At 45.5% G+C, this 21,508-nt stretch overlaps 1 protein-coding gene and 1 long non-coding RNA gene across 3 annotated transcripts in view; one reads left to right on the forward strand and one right to left on the reverse strand.

Moving 5' to 3' along the window:
* Window positions 1-8,424, forward strand: part of LOC114815054 — a 37,443-nt gene extending 29,019 nt beyond the window's left edge. Inside the window, exon 3 of the long non-coding RNA XR_003762851.2 lies at window positions 7,821-8,424. This is a non-coding gene — a long non-coding RNA (uncharacterized LOC114815054). The remainder of the gene's footprint in view (window positions 1-7,820) is intronic.
* Window positions 573-15,131, reverse strand: SC5D (sterol-C5-desaturase). Of its 2 annotated transcripts, XM_029075159.2 has the most exons (6): window positions 15,031-15,131; window positions 9,558-9,642; window positions 8,841-9,057; window positions 7,864-7,996; window positions 2,488-2,588; window positions 573-2,125 (listed from the first exon to the last, which is right to left on the reverse strand). In XM_029075159.2, the coding sequence occupies exons 3-6, from the start codon at window positions 9,048-9,050 to the stop codon at window positions 1,670-1,672; spliced, it is 900 nt and encodes a 299-aa protein (XP_028930992.1). In that variant the 5' UTR covers window positions 9,051-9,057; window positions 9,558-9,642; window positions 15,031-15,131; the 3' UTR covers window positions 573-1,669. The 2 variants fall into 2 exon arrangements, with proteins under 2 accessions (XP_028930992.1, XP_028930991.1); XM_029075158.2 differs by lacking the exons at window positions 9,558-9,642; window positions 15,031-15,131 and having other exon boundaries at window positions 8,841-9,197.
* Between the last annotated feature and the right edge of the window lie 6,377 nt (window positions 15,132-21,508).

The following is a 21,508-nucleotide window of genomic DNA, read 5'->3' on the forward strand; positions in this document are numbered from 1 at the left end:
AACTACAGAAGCAAAATAACAGCAGCAGCCTCCTGGAAATGGGTCGGATTTCCATTTGGACTGAGGTTGGTAGGGAGGGAAAAGTTTGTAACAAGTTTAGATACCTTGCCAGATCCCTTATATCATTTAAACAAAATTTACGTTTTAAAAATGGTGTTTGTTAAGGATTTACCATGTGCCAAGCCCTGGGGTAGATACAAGGTAATCAGGTTGGACACGGTCCATGTCCCACACGGGCCTCACAGTCTTAATCCCCATTTTACAGATGAGGGAACTGAGGCACAGAGAAGTGCACTACTTGACCGAGGTCACAAAACAGACGAGTGGCAGAGCGGGGAGATTAGAACCCAGGTCCTCTGACTCCCAGGTCTGTGCTCTTTCCAATAGGCCATGCTGCTTCTCAACCAAATTGAAAATTCAATGACATGTAACTTACTTAAATTCCCTCACTCTTGTCCTTTTAAATTATTTTGGATTTATTTCACTTAAATTGAAGATGAGTTTAAAAGTTCTATGAAAACTAGAACACACAAACTCTCGTCCTTTTGAAACTAAACAATTCAGACAATCAATACTACTTATTGGGCACTTACTGTGTGCAGAGCATACAGTTAGTCGACTGTACTTTAGTCAATTAAAGCCCAAATTTATTGACTTTCATACAGTGATAAACTTAAAAAAGCATAACTCCACAATACATTTCTGACTTACAGTGAGCAACAATTCTATACGACACTAGTAGCTGAATGCTGTTTTGGACCTTAAGCAAAACTAGTCTTCATAGTTTGGTTAAATATTTGAAAATGCTTTCTATAGTTTGTATAGAAAATTACATAATTTATTGGCACATATTCAAAGTGCAGTGCATTCATTTAATTTTAAAAATCCAGTAATCATGTCAAATATATTAATCCCCCAGGGATGATAACAAATTTCCCTTTAAACACATTCATATCCTCAAGTGTTGCACAACGGTAACACTGGTTAAAAAAATCAATTAAGAGACCCTGAAACTCAACTGTATAAAGACACTCTGTAGCAACATTAATTAAGAACAAAATTAAAATTTACTAATTTCTGTACAAAACCCAATAAATGGCACACTGCTCCACACAGTGAGGTTTTTCTGTACAGGTAGCAGTCAAATTACCATAGTTATTAACTTGTATTTAGTTGCTAAAGTTATATCAGAATCGCTTTTCCAAATTGATGCTTTATTTGTATAAAGTGCTGCATTGAAATTAGCATCGTCCCAACATGAAAATCATTTAACAGTTGCAATTAGGCTCGCCTCCTATGTTATGGTGCTGAATCTGTCAGCAAACATCAATCTTCCATAATGAACTGGGATGGATCACTGAAAATTAGGACAGAACTCTGCTCCCTTAGAGCACATCTGGAAGTCTTAGGAACGGTACGCCCCAGCTCTGCCTGAAACAGCCAAAGTTGGGCTAAATCCCAATCCACCATCTAGTATTCAAACATGAGCCCAGGTTTGATACTCTGAGCCTCCTGCTTTATCCACCCTGCTCATTTCCTATTGGCATCAATAAAGCTTAATTTATCAATGATGCTACAGAAGAAGTTGAATTTGACAATAGCTTCTGGTGGTCTGTATTTTTTTCCTTGCCATTGTTTTAAAAATTGACTTGATTCAGTGATCAGGCAGTTATTTATCCTTTAAACTCTCTCCATTGACGACCTGTTCACGCTTGCAACCATTTCCCGCATGTTCGCTCATTTTCTCTTCTGTCATTTTCCTCACATAATCGAGAGGTCCCTTCCCTTCAAAACCAGAAGGGCTTCTGAAAGAGCCCCCAATCCGGTCCCACAAGGTGAAATACTGGCCGAAGTTATAGTCAAAGTAAAGGTGGTGATCTGTGTGATGAGCGGAGCCATTGATAATCGGTTGCAAGAACTTGGGGACTCGAAAATCGCCGTCGTGGATCGAAATCGTCCAGACATTAACACAGATGTAGAGACCTAAGTAGACCACTTTGTGTAAAGGGAAGCAAAAAGGGTAGATATGATAGGGAAGACTCTGAAGGAAGCCATCTACGGGGTGAAAAGCATGACTTGCAAATGGAGTCGTAATCTTCCAGAGATGATGGGGCTTGTGAAGACGCTATAGAAGAAACGGAGATTGTTAGTGGCAGAATTTTACCCCAAACAAATATTTTGTGTGTAGTGTTTCTATACGTTGCTACATCTGGTTACAAAATCAGATGTAGCAATGTATAGAAACAATTTAAAATTAATAGGAGGAAAAAAACTCGCTTTGGAAATGATTTCCTCCCTCCCTCCCTGCAAAGCACTTCGCTATGCCACCAGAGTCATCCTCATTTCTTTGCCCCTCCTCTGCCCCTAAGCTCCTCTGCTCCTCTGCCTCTGCACCTGTGGTAGCCAGTGAAGAACTCAAAATAGACAGAATTAGGGAAAACGGAGTAAAACTCTGCTCTGACGATTCACCAGAAAAGGACCGCCTACCTTATATAGAAGTTTATGATGAAGGAACCGGTGGATCCAGTAGATAAGCATATCAGTGAAGAAGAGAAAAGACAGCATACTAATAATGACCCCAAACCAACCTAGAAAGGGGAAACGAGGAATGGCAGGTTAACTTTTATGCCAATGCTGCCAAAAGCTAAAAGCAATCAACAACCAAGTGAAATTTCCTCTCACTCCTCATCTCCAATGACCTCCTGCTCCACCCTCACCTCACCCACTCACGCATATACTTGATCTCATCACCTCTAGTCACTGCACAACCTTTTCTACCCTCGCCAACTCTGAAATTCCTCCATCTTGACCACAATCTACTCACCTGCCTTCTCTCCCACATAAATCTGTCCTTATCCCCCACAGAGGCTTTGGGTCTCTTGACCTCTTCCGATTTCCTGAAGTCACCACTGTCCCATTTGTTTTCCATACCTATCTACCTTCTCTTGTTGCAGACAGACACCTTCAACACTGAACTCAACTCCCTTGCTACCCTGGCCCATCACCAATCTCGTACTACAAATCCGCAAACCTGGATCACCTCAAGAGTACGCTTTCTCCGCTCTTGTGCACATGATATGGAGTGCTGCTGGAGGAAATCTAGACACCAGGCCAACCTTGTCTACGTCTACTTCATCCCCATCTGCTTTAACTCTGCCCTCTCCTCTACCCAACATTATTTCTCCACCCTTACTGATTGCCATGCCCTTTGCCAGAGATACCTGTTTCAGATGTTTACCTCCATCTTCATACCCCGTGTTCCCCCTACCCACCTATCTCTTGCCCCTAATGATTTGACCCATTATTGAAACCAACAGGTGTGATCTCCCTAAAATCTTCCCGGTTTTTCTCCAGACTCTCTCCTTCTGCCCCCTCTTTGATGCTCAATCAAATTTACTGAGTGCTTACTGTGTCCAGAGCAGTGTATTCAGCACTTGGGAGAGAATATAACAAACTCCCTGCCCACAATGAGCTTACAGTCTAGACTACAGTCTCTCCCACCTTTTTCAGCAGTACCTCAAGACATGATCCCTGTCCTGCCACTTGTCAGCTGTGTGATTGTGGGTAAGGCACTTAACTTCTCTGTGCTTCAGTTCCCTCCTCTGTAAAATGGGGATTAAAACTGTGAGCCCCATGTGGGACAACCTGATGACCCTGTATCTCCCCCAGTGCTTAGAACAGTGCTCTGCACATAGTAAGTGCTTTACAAATACAAATACCAACATTATTATCTCCCTCCTCTCAAAATCTACCCCTTCCACCTGCGTCTCTGACCCCATCCCCTTGCACCTTATCAAAACTCTTTCTCCGAGTACCATCTTTAACTGTTCTGTTGCCAATAGCTTCTTTCCCACTGGTTTCAAAAATGGTCATGTATCCCCAACCATCAAAAAATCCTCCCATGATTTCACGGCCCCCTCCAGTCACCTCTCTCTCCCACTTACCATTCCACTCCAAACTCCTTCAGCAAGTTGTCTGCACCCACTACCTGCATTTCCTCTCCTCCAATTCTTCTTGACCCCCTCCAATCTGGCTTCTGCATTCTTCACTCCAAGGAAACTGCCCTCTCTAAGGTCACTAATGACCTTCTTGCCAAATGTAATGGCATCTACTCCACCATGATCCTCTGCAACCTCTCAGCTGCCTTTGACACTGTTGCCACCCCCTGTTCCTTGAAATGTTTTCCCAGATTGGCTTCATTGACACTGTCCTCTCCTAGTTTTTCTCCCATCTCTCTTGCCCCACCTTCTCAGTCTCTTTCACAGACTCTCCCTTTGCCTCCCAGCCTCTGACAGAGGGAGTCCCTCAAGGCTCAGTTCTGGGTCCCCTTCTATTCTCCATCTTCACCCGCTCCCTTGGAGAACTAATTCACTCCCACGGTTTCAACTACCCTCCCTAAGCAGATGACTCCCAAATCTACTTCTTCAGCCCTGACGTCTCTTCTCTGCACTCTCGCATTTCCTCCTACTGTCTGGACATCTCTACTTGGATATCATGCTGATGCCTCAAGCTACAAACATGCAAAACAGAACACCTCATCGTAGCTACCCAAATCCTGACTTTCCTGTCTTTCCCACCACTGAAGACAACAGCAGTCTTCTCGGTCTCACAAGCCTGTAACCATGGCATTATCCTCAACTCACCACTCTCACTCAACCCACATATTCAATCTGTCACTAAATCCCATTGGTTCTACCTTCACAAAAATCCACTCTTTCCTCTTCATCCAAACTGACTCAAGCACTTATCCTTTCCTGCCTGGTCTACTGCATCGGCCTCCTTCCTGACCTTCCTACCTCTTATCTCTCCCCAGTCCAGTTCCTACTTCACTCTGATGCCTGGATCATTTTTCTACAACCAGTTCCATTCCCTGTCTCTCCACTCAAGAACCTCTGGTGGTTGTCCATCCACCTCTGCATCAAACAAAAACTTCTTATCAGCGGCTTTATGGCAATCGACTCCCTCCCTCCTGCCTTACCTCCCTGGGTTTCATGCTGTGTGCATCAGACAAAAACTCCTTATCATTGGGCTTTAAGACAATCAGTTCGCCCCCTCCTACCTTACCTCCCTGGGTTTCATGCTGTCTTCAAAATTTTATTAAAAATCACACCTCCTCTAAGAGGCCTTCCCTGACTAAGCCCTTTTCCCCCCAAATCCCTTTCCCTTCTCCATTGTCTATGCATTTGGATCTGTACCCTTCAAGCACTTGATATTCACCCAACCCTCAGCCCCTCAGCACTTACGTACATAACCATAATTCATTTTAATATCTATTTTGCCCTCTAGACTGTAAGCTCCCTGTGAGCAGTAAACATGTCTGCCAGCTCTGTTGAATTTTACTCTCCCAAATGCTTAGTGCAGTGCTCTGCACATAATGAATGCTCAATAAATACCCACTTCTGGGCAAAATTCACCACTTTCATTACGTCAGCTCCAGAAGAAAATATGTTCTTGTTAGTACCTATCTAGTTAGGCTGACCCACTATAAAGTAAAACAATCTCCTTGGAATCTGCTACAAATGCTACTTTAAGACCTATATGTATTTCCCAGTTTTCTCTTTCCCAGAGTTGAAATACCTGATTTGAGATACTCCACTTGGAAAAATCACATGAGAATCAGCCTAACAAAAGTAGCCAGATTATAGCTCTCACACCAGTTCTGTATGGAATGTTTACCTTATAGACCCTGTGAAATTCCTTTTCTCCATTCCTTGAATTATTTATCTAATTATTTACTGTAATCCTGGACAAAATACTACCTTTTAGTAGTATATTTTAAAAGGGAATTCTCACCAGGATGTTTAATAAGAAAGGAAAACTGACTTCAGGAAGTACTAACTAAAAACACCTAAATCCATTCGTTCAGTCGTATTTATTTGTGTGCAGAGCACTGTAATAAGCTCTTGGGAAAGTACAATACACACTAAGTAGACACATTCCCTGCCCACAACATGAGGGTTTAATTTGCCTTATTTTGCTAATGATCCTCATTATTACCTTCCATAATATTCTTGTTAAAGGGAGCCAATCCTGAACCTCAGATGGAGAGAGAGAGTCAACTGAAGAAAATGCACCAGCCCAGCATACCTTTACCAAGAAGTAACTGCCTGTATTTGAGCAAATCCTTTGTAAGGAATGAGAGGCAAAGGGGCAAAAGAGAAAACAGCAGGCAGGTGATGCAAAAATTAATAAACATCACAAGGGGCAGGTGGCCTTTTTGTGTGCACACGGTGGTCAGTACCGTGGATCCCGCAATGGCCTTTTCAGCCACACACAATAACTGTGGTATCTGTTAAGCGCTTACTATGTGCCAGGCACTGTAGTAAGTACTGGGGTAGATAGGAGCAAATTGAGTTGGAGACAGTCCCTGTCCCACATGGGGTTCACAGTCTTAATCCCCATTTCACAGATGAGGTAACTGAAGCATAAAGAAGGCCAAGGTCACGCAGCAGCTACATGGCAGAGCCGGGTTTAGAACCCAGGTCCTTCTAACTCCCAGGCCCTTTCATCGACCATGATCTTTTAAATGCAGTGACAACTACATATTTATCGGACTTTTGGTAGAGTGCTGCAGCAGCGCTCCACTAGATTTTTACACTAAGAAAAGCCTCCTCCAAGAGGGCTTCCCTGACTAAGCCCTCCTTTCTTCTCCCACTCCCTTCTGCGTCACCCTGACTTGCTCCCTTTATTCATCACCCTCTCCCAGCCCCTCACCACTTATGTCCATAGCTGTAATTAATTCATTTATATTAATATCTGCCTCCCCCTGTTTGCTCTAAACTCGTTAAGGGCAGGGAATGTCTGTTTATTGTTATATCGTACTCTCCCAAGCACTTAGTACAGTGCTCTGAATTCATTCATTCGTTCAATCGTATTTATTGAGCACTTAGTGTGTGCGACACTGTACTAAGCACTTGGGAAAGCAAAATACAACAATAAACAATGACATTCCCTGCCCACAGACAGCTTACATTCTACAGTGGGGGAGATAGACATAAATACAAATAAATAAAACTACAGATATATACGTAAGTGCTGTATATAAGTGCTATGGGACTGGGGGGAGCAAAAAGCAAAGGGAGCAAGTCAGGGTGATGCAGAAGGGAGTGGGAGATGAGGAAAATAGGGCTACATGCAGTAGGTGCTCAATAAATATGACTGACTGAAAATTGTCTCAATTCATCTGGTGTGCTAATTTTAAGCTTTCTTTGCTACAGTACTCTCCGACGAATTAACTAAATGGTACGAAATGAAAAAATGGGGCATCGCACAGGAATTCCCAACCAATCAATAGTATTTGAGTGCCTACCCTTTGCGGAACACGGCACTGAACACTTGGAGGAATGCAAGTAGCAGAAACAATCCTTGCCCTCAAGAAATTTACAATCGAGCAGAGCATACAATTTCACTTTTTGAGTATACCAACCTGCTTTCTTGAAACCCAAATAATTCACCTCTTTTTGAGAATACCAACCTGCTGTCTTGAAACCCAAATAATTCACCTATCAGGGATGAATGCTTTGGATTTGGTTAGTGGAACCCCCAGGTTAACAAAATTCTTAAGTTCCCACTTAGATTTTCTTCTTCATTTCCAAGTCATTTATTACCAGAGCCGCTGCAAAGGAGTTGATAGTGCTAACACCCACTCCCGGCAAGCCCCAGCCCCGTTTGAGCTGTTTGGCTGCATTCAGATTCACCATTTTCGTTCCCATAGGGATGTACGTTGTGAAAACTGTTATTGTATTTTCTGGTTCAGACTCTGTTTTTCAGTTTGTCAGCTTACAAATGCATTTTTGTTTTCGTTTTGTTTTATTTTACAGCTTCCGTATTACCAAACTTGGGGTAATTGCCACTGGAACTTACCATACGAAGAATCTTCTATGTTGTCGTATAATTTACTGTAACCTCGGACCTCTGCCAAGAACAAGGCAACCGTGGGGATACTTATCCATGGAAGTGCCTGGATACTATATTTTATCTCTCGTTGCACTTGGTTCTGAAAAACAGATTTCAGTATTTAAAAGTGGAAAAGGTTGGTTTTTGTCAATATTCACATTTATTTTATGAGTATTTCTTAGGGTCCCCTAGGAGCTCAATTTTAACTACTGGTACACTTTAACACATATGTGTAGGTGGATGTAAAAGGCAATTCTAAAATTAAGCATAAGCAGAAAGTTAACATTACTTTTGTTTTTCTGACAGTTACTTCTTTGAGGTTATTGTAATTACCAAGATTTCCTATCACTTTTTTCACAAATATCTGCTGAGAAAACATGACAGTAACTGAAAAATGGAAACTTCAAAATTAAACTCCATGTGGATCTTAAACTATTCACTCCATCATACCCAGATGAAATGCCGAGTAAAGAGTTCATTTAAATTGCGAGAGGATGACTCTAATAAAGTAATTTAGACTTTCCTAGACCCATTTCCTCTAGGCAAATCATTTGTTGGGGGTAAAAAGTGAAGAACCTTGGTTTGTTGTAGGACCTTTGTCAACTTTCTGGAGGAAAAGCTAACCAGTCTGAGACATTTTGCCCTTTATAGGGTGGGCCACTTGTGTCTGCTGTGTGACCTTGGGCAAATCACTCTACTTCTCTGTGCCTCAGTTCTCTCACCTGCAAAATGGGAATTCAATACCTGTTCTCCCTCCCTAAGTAGACTGTGAGCCCCCCATGGGACCTGATTATCTTGAATCTACCCCAGCGCTTAGTAGAATGCTTGGCACACAATAAGCATGTAAATCTCATAATTATTATTATAAAATCCACTTGTTCAAAAATATTATTTTCCCATTGCTCCTGCATTACTTTTAGGGATAGACCGGGGCAAATGCTCACCTCTAAAAATTGTGGATGCTTCTTCAACGAGTGATCAAATACAAAATAATAATTCAGAGTTCCAAAAAACAGATAAAGGAGTAAAGCACCAAGATTTGTTACAATCAGGAGAGTAAGCGTTTGTCGAACGATTTCCTCCTCGGACCATGTGGCCGGATATACGTATGGCGTAAAAAAATAATAATCTGCAATTTTCAGTACAATATCCATCTCTGACCTACATGACACAAAGCACATTTTTAAAAACTAGTAAATGGCTTACTCCACATTCTCCTGGTTCCCAAGAATCCACAATGTATGGGCATTAACAACATTTTAATTCACATAGGAAGGATGCTCTTTTTCTCCCTCCCACACCAACTGAAGAATCTAATTTAACGGTTCAAACAGACATAGCTCTAAAGAAACCTGCCTTGGTGAAAGGTAAAATTTGTGTGAAAGTGAAGTTAGCACTCCACACCACTAATGTTTATTGCCATTCTGTTCACTGCTTTGGCACTAGAGAAGTTGGAAAGAGCTGCAAGAAAATATCGTAGGATGATTTTTTTGCAACTGGCTGATGTTGTTCGTATCTTGACCGAAACGCTTTAAAAATGACATTACCTGAACTATATCACTGTGCATAATTTCATGCCACCCTGGTTTGGAATTCTGCTACCCTATCATTGTAAAAGGACTTCTTGTAACTTGACAATGAACAATGAATGGACAAAATACCTTGGTTTTCTGAAGTGCTTTTATTCCCAAAGCTCCTTCATATAACTTTTGTCTTCAAAACATCCCCGTGAAGGATGATCCTGATCTATAACATAGGGAAAGACACACATTATTAGAACAGTGCTTTAGTGCCTAGAACGGTGCTTGGCACAGAGTAAGTGCTTAACAAATACCATAACTATTACCCCCATTTTACAGTTCAGGAAGCTAAAGAGGAGAGTTAAAGGACTTGACCACTGTGACCCTGCAGGCCACTGGCGAGCTGGAACTACAACCAGGTCCTCTGACTCCTTGAGTTGGGCTCTTTCCACTCAACCCTTCTGCCTCCCCAGTAGTAAAGCACTGTGATTCATCAATCGTCTGGAGGTTCTTGACGAGTGGGGAGAAGTGGACTTAACTGAGATTTGTGAATCATCTTTCAATAATGAAAGCCATATTCTGCAGGCTAGACTGGAAGCTCTGGTTACTGATTTTCCGGTTGGTGGCAGGCATACCTTACTTCCTAGTGGCAGAAATGACACTTATTGAGCGTCATGACATCTCAAAAAAAAATGTTGGCATTTAAGCGCTTACTATGTGCAAAGCACTGTTCTAAGCACTGGGGAGGAGGATACAACGTGATCAGGTTGTCCCACGTGGGGCTCACAGTCTTAATGCCCTTTTACAGATGACGTAACTGACTGAGGCCCAGAGAAGTTAAATGACTTGCCCGAAGTCACAAAGCTGACAAGCGGCGAAGCCGTGATTTGAACCCATGATCTCTGACTCCCCAGCCCGTGCTCTTTCCACTGAGCCACATTGCTTCTCTAATCTGTAAACTCGTTGTGGGCAGGGAATGTGTTTCCCGGCTGTTACACTGTACCCTCTCCAGCACTTTGTGCCGTAATCTTCAAACATTAAGCAATCAATAAGTATAACCGATTGACTGATACTCTGTACAACGTGCCAAAGCGCTTCACTAGCCAAGTTCCTTGCCCGCGGTGGGGAATCTGGAAAGCCTTCTCAGGGAGGATGCTTGATCTAGTGGAAAGGCAACAGGATTGGTGTTAGGAGACCTCAGTTCTAATTCCAGCTCTGTCATTTACACAACTCATTTAGCTTCTCTCTGCCTCGGTCTCTTCATCTATAAAATGGGAATTCAATCCTTGTATTCCCCTCTCTTAGGCTGTGAGCTTCATGTGGGATGGGGTCATCGATGTTTACATGTTTTGCTAAGCACTTACTATTTGCCAGGCACCGTTCTATGCGTTGGGCAGATTGGACACAGTTCCTGTCTCGCATGGGGCTTATAGTATTAATCCTCATTTTACAGATGAGGTAACTGAGGCACATAAAAGGGAAGTGAATTGCTCACGGTCACAGAGCAGACAAGTGACAGAGATGGGATTAGAACTCAGGTTCATCTGAAACCCAGGCCTGGGCTTTAGCCACTAAGCCATGCTGCTTCTCTAGTGGAAAGAGCACAGAAGCGGGGTCAGGAGACCGGAGTTCTAGAGAAGCAGCAAGGCTTAGTAGAAAGAGCACGGGCTTGGGAGTCAGAGGTCATGGGTTCTAATTCAGGCTCCGTCGCTTGTCAGTCGTGACCTTGGGCCAGTCACTTAACTTCTCTGTGCCTCAGTTACCTCATCCATAAAATAGGGATGAAGACTGTGAGCCCTACGTGGGACAAACTGATTACCTTGTATCTACCCCGACTCTTAAACAGTGCTTGGCACATAGTAAGTGCTTAACAAATACCAACATTATTATTATTATTATTATTAGTCCCGGCTCCACCATTTGCATAAAGCTCACTTAGCTTCTCTGTGTCCCAACCCCTCATCTGTAAAACGGGGATTCAATCCCTGTTCTCTCTTCCTTTTAAACTGGGAGCCCCATGTGAGTCAGGGATATTGTCTGATCTGATTATCTTTGTCTACCCTAGGGGTTAGCATAAGCAGTATGGCCTCCTGGTTAGAGCAAGGACCTAAGGGTCAGAAAGGTCCCAATCCTGACTATGCCATTTGTCTGCTGTGTGATCTTGGGCAAGTCATTTTCTGTGGCCCAGTTACCTCATCTGTAAAATAGGGATTAAGACTGTGAGTCCCATGTTGGCTAAGGCCTATGTCCAACCTGATTACCTTGCATCTACTACCAGCGCTTAGGACAGTGCCTGGCACAGAGTAAACACTTAACAAATACCATAAAATAGTGTAATAATAATTATTTTTTAAATTATTTCCTAAACTATAAAAGTCAAGGGGAAACCTATGCTAAAAATCACCTCTTTTCTACTTCCCTCTCTACCCTTCTATCTCTCTCGCCATATTTAGATTAGAACAGTAGGGTAACTGAGGCAAGAGGAGAAGGTGATCAAAAAAATAATAATCATCATCATCATCATCATCATCAGTGGTATTTATTGAGCACTTTCTATGTTCAGACTGAGGCAGATGAGGAGAGTTCTGAATTTTAAAAAATCATCATCAATGATATTTACCGAGCACTTTTAATAGGTGCAAAGCACTGAACTTGGCACTTGGGAGAGTACAATACAACACACTTGGCAAGCACGGTCTCTGCCCAAAACAAGCTCACATTAGGTAGTCCAATTTGTATGCCCAGTAGCTAAATGGCTGCTGAGGAGCTGTTATACTAACCTGGAGGATGGAAAGGTTCTAGTTTTGCTTCTTGCCAAAAAAAAGAAATCTTGGTGAAGAATCTGTTGGACTATCCTTCACTATGAATAGTCACTCGTAAGTAACAAGTTCCAAAAGGTTCTGACTTTCTGATATATTTGGGAAACGATGGTTTCTGCAGGCCACCAGCAACCTCCCGATCATTTACGTTTTGAAGGAGGAACTGTCTTCTCTCAGGTTTTCACTACAACTCTGGCCCCAAGCCTCCTTTTCCCTGCCAATTAATCAATATTATTTACTGAGCACCGACTGTGTGCAGAGGACTACACTAAGTGCTTGGGAGAGTAGATTATCAGAGAGTTGGTAGACATGTTCCATGCCCACAACAAGCTTAGTCTAGAGGGAGGAGACAGGCATTAATAAAAAATAAATTATAGATGTGAACAGATATGAAATGTTGTGGGGCTGAAGGAGGGGTGAATAAAGGGAGCATATCCAAGTGCCAAGGGTGATGCAGAAAAAGGAGTGGGACAAAATAAAATGAGGGCTCAGTCCCTGCTGAAGCTGGAGGAGGCTAAGAAGCAGCGTGGCCTAATGGTTACAGCCCAGGCCTGGGAGTCGGAAGGCCCTGGGTTCAAATCCCAGCTCTGCCACTTGTCTGCTGTGGGACTTTGGGCAAGACACTTCACTTCTCTGTGCCTTTGTTACCTCATCTATAAAATGCGGAATAAGACTGGTGAGCCTCCTGTGCTACGCAGACTCTGTCTCACCTGATTAGCTTGTCTACCCCAGTGCTTAGAACAGTGCCTGGCACACAGTAAGCACTAAACAAGTACCATAATTATTACTAAAATACATATTAAGACTAGCGATACAACCTGATTAGCTTGTATCTACCCCAGTGCTTCCTACAGTGGCTGGCACATACTAAGCTCTTCAACAAATACCATAAAAGAAAAAAGACTTCCCTATAAAGCTACTTATACTGTCCTCTCCTAAGTGTTTAGTATGGTGCTCTGCACTCAGTAAGCACTCAATAAGTACGCTCAATTAAGTCTACACCAGAACATACGCATTTCTGCTCATTTGTCCATTCTTCGGTCCGGGCCCCAACCCCCTTCCATCTGCCCAGACTGAGGAGCCTGGCTGGTCCTCTCCAAGTGTCATTCATTCATTCAATAGTATTTATTGAGCGCTCACTATGTGCAGAGCACTGTACTAAGCTTTTGGAATGTACAAATCGGCAACAGACAGAGACAGTCCCCGCCCAGTGACGGGCTTAAGTGTCCCCAGCTTGTCACCCGTTCCGTCCAGGGACCTGTGCATGCGGTGCCCTTCCCATTCCTCTAGCACTCCCTCTCTCAATCGATGGTATTTATTGAATGCTTACTGTGTACAGAGCACTGTGCTGAGCGCTTGGGAGAGTACAACATAAGAGTCAGCAGATCTTGTCTCTGTGACCTTGGGTAAATCACTTCACTTCTTTTGTGTCTCCTCTTCTGTAAAATGGGGATTAAGACTGGGAGCCCCAGGTGGGCCAGGGGCTGTGTCCCACCCGATTTGCTTGTGACCACCCCAGCGCTTAGTACATTCATTCATCTACATTGAGCACTTACTGGGTGCAGAGCATTGTACTAAGCGGTGGGGAACGTACAACAGAACAATAAAGTGGCATTCCCTGGTCACAACAAGCTCAAAGTCTAGATGGGGTTGGAGACAGACATCGGTCCAAATGAAGCGCTTAACAAACACCACGAGTATTATTATCCCGTTCGATGCCCGTTCCTCACCCGCTTCGCTAGTCCCCCAACCTCACCATCACCCGAAGCAGCGTGGCGCGGTGGACAGAGCATGGACCCGGGAGGCAGCAGGCCATGGGTTCGAATTCCCGTCTGCTGCGTGACCCTGGGCAAGTCATTTCACTTCCCTGGGCCTCAGTGCCCTCATCTGTCAAAAGGGGACTGAGACCGTGGGCCCCCCACATAGGGCTGTGACTTTGGGCAAGTCACTTAACTTCTCTGTGCCTCAGTTACCTCATCTGTAAAATGGGGATTAAGACTGTGAGCCCCACGTGGGACAACCTGAGCACCTTGTATCCCCCAGCGCTTAGAACAGTGCTTCGCACATAGTAAGCGCTTAACAAATACCACCACTTTATAGGGCAGGGACCGGATCCAGGCCTATTGTAAAATGGGGATGAAGACGGTGAGCCTCACGTGGGACAACCTGATGACCCTGGGTCTCCCCCAGCGCTTAGAACAGTGCTCTGCACAAAGGAGGCGCTTAACAGATCGCAACATTATAATTACTATTGGTGTGCATCGTGGCTCTGTGGAAAGAGCCTGGGCTTGGGAGTCAGAGGTCATGGGTTCGACTCCCGGCTCTGCCACTTGTCAGCTGTGGGACTGTGGGCAAGTCACTTCACTTCTCTGGGCCTCAGTGACCTCATCTGTAAAATGGGGATTAACTATGAGCCTCACGTGGGACCACCTGATGACCCTACATCTCCCCCAGCGCTTAGAACAGCGCTCTGCACACAGTAGGCGCTTAACAAATACCACCATTATTATCCCGGTGCACAGTACCTAGTATTCTATTTATTACTATTGTTCTTGTCTGTCCGTCTCCCCCCGATTAGGCTGTAAACCCGTCAAAGGGCAGGGACTGTATCTGTTACCGATGTGTACATTCCGAGCGCTTAGTACAGTGCTCTGCACATAGTAAGCGCTCAATAAATACCACTGAATAAATACTATTGCAGAGTGCCTGGAGCCTAGCAAGAGCTCAAAGACTACCGTAATGACGGTAACAGCGGCGCCGCGCGCATCGTCCCCCGCCTCGCGCCTGGACCTCACCTGTCCCCGCGCCCTCCCTCTCCCGGGGGCCTCGGAACGCACAGGGCGCCGAGCTCCGGACGCTGCGGCTGCTGCACCGGCTGCGGCTGCAACCCCGGCTGCTGCTGTTGCTGCTGCTGCTGCTGCACCTGCTGCCGCTGCTGCTGCTGCCGCTCCGGCTGCCGCTGCTGCGCTGCTGCCGCGAGCCGGAGGGGGGAGGGGCGGGGCCGGGCGCGAGCGCGCAGGAACCAGCCAATGAGCGGCGGCGGCCATAGGCCGATATGACGGCGGATGGCGCGATGGAAGGCAGGGAGGCCGTTGGCGGTCACGTGGCCTCCGCGCTCCTCCAGGCCCCGCCCCCCGGCCCCGCCCCAGTTCGCCGGACGGGGGCGCCCTCCTCCGGCCTCCGCCTCACTCACTCAATCACTCACTCACTCACTCACTCACTCATTCGTCCATCCATCCATCCATCCATCCATCCATCCATCCATCCATCCATCCATCCATCCATCCATCCATCCATCCATCCGTATTTAATAATAATAATAATGTTGGTATTTATTAAGCGCTTACTATGTGCAGAGCACTGTTCTAAGCGCTGGGGGAGACCCAGGAGAATCCGCTCAACTGGATATATTTTCATTACCCTATTTATTTTGTTAATGAAATGTACATCGCCTCGATTCTATTTAGTTGCCACTGTTTTTACGAGATGTTCTTCCCCTCGACTCTATTTATCGCCATCGTTCTCGTCTGTCCGACTCCCCCGATCAGACCGTAAGCCCGTCAAACGGCAGGGACCGTCTCTATCTGTTGCCGACTTGTTCGTTCCAAGTGCTTAGTACAGTGCTCTGCACATAGTAAGCGCTCAGTAAGTAGTATTGAATGAATGAAAGTTGTCCCACGTGGGGCTCACAGTCTTAATTTACCCTGTATCTACCCCGGCGCTTAGAACAGTGCTCTGCATATAGTAAGCGCTTAACAAATACCAACATTATTATCCCCATTTTACCGATGAGGTCACTGAGGCCCAGAGAAGTGAAGTGACTTGCCCACAGTCACACAGCTGGCAAGGGGCAGAGGGGGAATTCGAACCCATGACTTCTGACTCCAAAGCCCAGGCTCTTTCCACTGAGCCACGCTGTTCTAAGCGCTGGGAGAGATCCAGGGTCATCGGGTTGTCCCGCGTGAGGCTCACGGTCTTCATCCCGATTTTACAGATGAGGGCACTGAGGCCCAGAGAAGTGAAGTGACTTGCCCACGGTCACAGAGCTGACAAGTGGCAGAGACGGGATTCGAACTCATGACCTCTGACTCCCAAACCCGGGCTCTTTCCACTGAGCCACGCTGCTTCTCCACTCAACCCTATTTATTGAGCACCGACTGTGGGCACCGAAGCAGCACGTGGCTCAGTGGAAAGAGGCCGGGCTTGGGAGTCAGAGGTCATGGGTTCGAATCCCCGCTCTGCCACTTTATCGTTTCACTTCTCTGGGCCTCAGTTACCCCATCTGTAAAATGGGGATGAAGACTGGGAGGCCCACGTGGGACAACTTGATCACCTTGTATCCCCCCCAGTGCTTAGAACAGTGCTGTGCACAGAGTAAGCGCTTAACAAATACCACTATTGTTATTATTCACTCATTCTTTCATTCATTCGTTCATCCATTCACTCAATCCTATTTATTGAGCGCTTACTGTGGGTAGAGAAGCAGCGCGGCTCAGTGGAAAGAGCCCGGGCTTGGGAGTTAGAAGTCATGGGTTCGAATCCCCATCCTGCCACTTTATCAGCTGTGTGACTTCTCTGGGCCTCAGTTCCCTCATCTGTAAATGGGGAATGAAGACTGTGAGCCCCACGGGGGACAACCTGATCAACTTGTATCCCCCCAGCGCTTAGAACAGTGCTATGCACATAGTAAGCGCTTAACAAATAGCAATATTATTATTATTCACTCATTCTTTCATTCATTCGTTCATCCATCCATTCACTCAATCCTATTTATCGAGCGCTGACTGTGGGCAGAGAAGCAGCGCGGCTCAGCGGAAAGAGCTTGGGAGGCAGAGGTCATGGGTTCAAATCCCCGCTCTGCCCCTTGTCAGCTGTTGTGACTGTGGGCAAGTCACTTCACTTCTCTGGGCCTCATCTGTAAAATGGGGATGAAGACTGGGAACCTCACGGGGGACAACCTGATGACCCTGTATCTCCCCCAGCGCTTAGAACAGTGCTTTGCACGTAGTAGGCGCTTAACAAATACCATCATTATTATTATTACTGTTGCGGACACTGGTGCGGATTAGACAAATTAGAAAGGGTTCGTTTAGTCAACAACATTACTAAGCGCTTGGAATGTACAAGTCGGCAACAGATAGAGACCATCCCTGCCCAACAACGGGCTCACGGTCTAGAAGGGGGAGACTGACAACAAAAAAAAAACCAAGTCTGGCATCGATATTATCAAGATAAATAGAATCATAGATATATTCACATCATTAACAAAATAGTAGGCTAATAAATAATATTCATTCAATAGTATTTATTGAGCGCTTACTATGTGCAGAGCACTGTACTAAGCGCTTGGGATGAACAAGTGGGCAACAGATAGAGACGGTCCCTGCCGTTTGACGGGCTTACGGTCTGATCGGGGGAGACGGACAGACGGGAACGATGGCGATAAATAGAGTCGAGGGGAAGAACATCTCGTAAAAACCGATGGCGACTAAATAGAATCGAGGCGATGTACATTTCATTTAGAAAATAAATAGGGTAATGAAAATATATACGGTTGAGCGGACGAGTACGGTGCCGAGGGGATGGGAAGGGAGAGGGGGAGGAGCAGAGGGAGATGGGGGGAAAAGAGGGTTAAGCTGCGGAGAGGTGAAGGGGGGCGGAAGAGGGAGTAGAGGGAGAAGAGGAGCTCGGTCTGGGAAGGCCTCTCGGAGGAGGTGAGTTTGAAGTAGGGTTTCGAAGAGGGGAAGAGAATCGGTTTGGAGGAGGGGAGGAGGGAGGGCGTTCCGGGACCGCGGGAGGACGCGGCCCGGGGGTCGACGGCGGGACGGGCGAGACCGAGGGACGGCGAGGAGGTGGGCGGCGGAGGAGCGGAGCCTGCGGGGTGGGTGGGAGAAAGAGAGAAGGGAGGAGAGGTAGGAAGGGGCGAGGTGATGGAGACCCTCGAAGCCTAGAGTGAGGACTTTGAGTGCTGTAATTCCTCCGTTCATTCGTTCACTTGTTCCTTCATTCCTTCATTCATTGGTTCGTACATCCATTCATTCGTTCGTCATTCATTCATTCACTGGTTCATTCATTCATTCGTTTGTTCAATCGTTCATTCAGTTATTCGTTCACTCGTTCATTCAGTCATTCGTTCATTCATTTATTCTTTCACTCGTTCATTCATTTATTCGTTCACTCGTTCATTCATTAATTCGTTCACTCGTTCATTCAGTCATTCGTTCACCCGTTCATTCGCTTAAGCATGGTTAATTGAGCGCTTATCACGTTCCTTGCTTCTATTTATTGCTATCGTTCTTGTCTGTCCGTCTCCCCCGATTAGACCGTAAGCCCGTCAAAGGGCAGGGACTGTCTCTATCTCTTACCGATTTGCACATTCCAAGCGCTTAGTACAGTGCTCTGCACATAATAAGCGCTCAATAAATACTATTGAATGAATGAATGTGCAGGCCACTGTACTAAGGGCTTGGGAGAGTTCCATACATCGATAAACAGACACATTCCCTATCCACAACGAGCTTACAGTCTAGAGGACTCAATCGCAGGTATTTATAAAAATAAGAGTAATGACGGGGATTATATCTCTATCTGTTGCCGAATTGTACATTCCAAGCGCTTAGTACAGTGCTGTGCACCCAGTAAGCACTCAATCACTACAATTGAGTGAATGAATATTTGTTCGTTCGTTCACAAGTATTTATTGAGCGCTTACTATATGCAGAGCGCTGTACTAAGTGCTTGGAATGTACAATTCGGTAACAGATAGAGACAATCCCTGCCCACTGATGAGCTCACAGTCTAAGCAGCACGTGGCTCAGTGGAAAGAGCCCGGGCTTGGGAGTCAGAGGTCATGGGTTCGAATTCGGGCTCTGCCACTTGTCAGTTGTGTGACTGTGGGCAAGTCACTTCACTTCCTCTGTGTCTCAGTTCCCTCATCTGTAAAATGGGGATTAAGACTGTGAGCCCCACGTGGGACAACCTGATAACCCCGTATCTCCCCTAGCGCTTAGAACAGTGCTCTGCATATTGTAAGCGCTTAACAAATACCAACATCATTATTATTATTAATTGGGGGAGACAGATGGCAGAGCAAAACAGAACAAAACAAAAGCAAGACAACATTATCAAGATAAATACAATCAAGGGGATGTACACCTCATTAACAAAATAAATAGGGTAATAAATAATAAATACAAATAATAATAATGTTGGTATTTGTTAAGCGCTTACTATGTGCAGAGCACTGTTCTAAGCGCTGGGGTATACAGGGTAATCAGGTTGTCCCACATGGGGTTCATAGTCTTAATCCCCATTTTACAGATGAGGTAACTGAGGCACAGAGAGGTGAAGTGACTTGCCCACAGTCACACAGCTGACAAGCGGTGGAGCCGGGATTCGAACCCATGATCTCGGACTTCCAAGCCCAGGCTCTTTCCACAAATGAGCACAGTGCCGAGGGGAGGGAAAGGGGGGAGAGGGAGGAGCAAAGGATGGGATGGGGAGGGGAGAGGGAGCAGAGTTGAGCACTTACTATGTGCCAAGCACTGTTCTAAGCGCTGGGGAAGAAACAGGGTAATCAGGTTGTCCCACGTGGGGCTCATGGTCTTAGTCCCCATTTAACAGATGAAGTAACTGAGGCCCAGAAAAGTTAAGTGGCTTGCCCAAAGTCACACAGCTGATAAGTGTCAGAGTCAGAATTTGATCCCCCAAACTCTGACTCCCGAGCCTGTGCTCTTTCCACTAAGCCACACTGCTTCTCATGGAGCACCTACTCTAGGCAAAGCACTCTAATAATTATGGTATTTGTTAAGCACTTACTATGTTCCAGGCACTGCTCTAAAGGCTTGAGTGGTTACAAGCTAATTGGTTTGGACACAGTCCCCGTCCCACATGGGGCTCACGGTCTCCATCTCCATTTTCCAGATGAGGGAACTGAGACACAGAGAAGTGAAGTGAGACGGGTCTCACGGCAGACAAGTGGCGGAGCAGGGATTAGAACCCATGACCTTCTGACTCCAGGCCTGTGCTCTACCCACTACACCATGCTGCTTCCCACTGTACTAAGCACTTGGGAGAATAAAATACAGCAGAGGCGCATTCCCTGCATACAAAGGGATTACAGCATACCGGGTGAAACAGACATTAAAATAAATTATGGATATGAGGGCTGAGGGTAGGGCGAATATCTAATGCTTAATAATAACTGTGGCATTTGTTAAGTGCTTACTAAACACTGGGTAGATGCAAGGTAATTGGGTGGGGCACAATCAGTTGTATTTGAGTACTTACTTTGTGCAGAGCGTGGTACTAAGCGCTTCGGAGAGTACCATATAACAATTTAAAAGATGCATTTCCTGCCCTCAGTGAACATACACTTGGAGTACACAGTCCCGAGTCCTACATGGGGCTCACTTTCTTAATCCCCAGTTTACAGATGAGGTAAACTGAGCCACAGAGGAGTGAAGTGACTTGCTCGAGGTCACACAGCAGACAAGTGGCAGAGCCTAGATTAGAACCCAGGCCATGCTCTATCCACTAGACCACGCTGCTTCCCGACATCCCTAAAAAGTACAGAGCCAACTGCCTAAGTGACTTAGAAAGGAGAGGAGGTAGAGGAAAAGAGGGCTTAGGTCGGGGAGCCTTCTTGGAGGAGATGTCATTTTAATAAGGCCTTGAAGGTGAGGAGAGTGGTGATCTGTTGGATATAATAGGGGAAGGAAGTCCAAGCCAGAGGCAGGACGTGGGCAAGGGGTCAGGAAGCGAGATAGATGAGACTGTGGTACAGTGAGTAGGTTGGTGTTAGCGGAACGAAGCACGTGGGCTGAGTTGTAGTAGGAAAGTCTGTGGTAAGGAGTTTCTGTTTGATGTGGAAGTGGGTGGACAACCACAGGAGTTTCTTGAGGAGAGGGGAGATATGGACTTAACCTCTCTTAGAAAAATAATCTGGGCGGCAGAGGGAAGTAAGGACTGGAGTGGGGAGAGACAGGAGGCAGGGAGGTCAGCAAAGAGGCTGATGCAGTGATCCAAATGGGATATGATAAGTATTATGTCCAGAACACAGTACTAAGCGCTTGGAAGAGTGCAACAGAATTAATAGACACGGCATGATAACAGTTTGGATGGAGAAAAAAGGGCAGATCCCAGAGATGTGTAGGTAGAATGACAGGATCTGGAGACACATTGAATATGAGCATTGAATGAAAGAAATTGATCAAAGATAATGCCAAGGTACAGCCTTGTGTGACAAGATAGTGGTATTGTCCACACAACACC

This window comes from Ornithorhynchus anatinus, chromosome 11, assembly GCF_004115215.2.
Source record: "Ornithorhynchus anatinus isolate Pmale09 chromosome 11, mOrnAna1.pri.v4, whole genome shotgun sequence".
NCBI lineage: Eukaryota > Metazoa > Chordata > Mammalia > Monotremata > Ornithorhynchidae > Ornithorhynchus > Ornithorhynchus anatinus.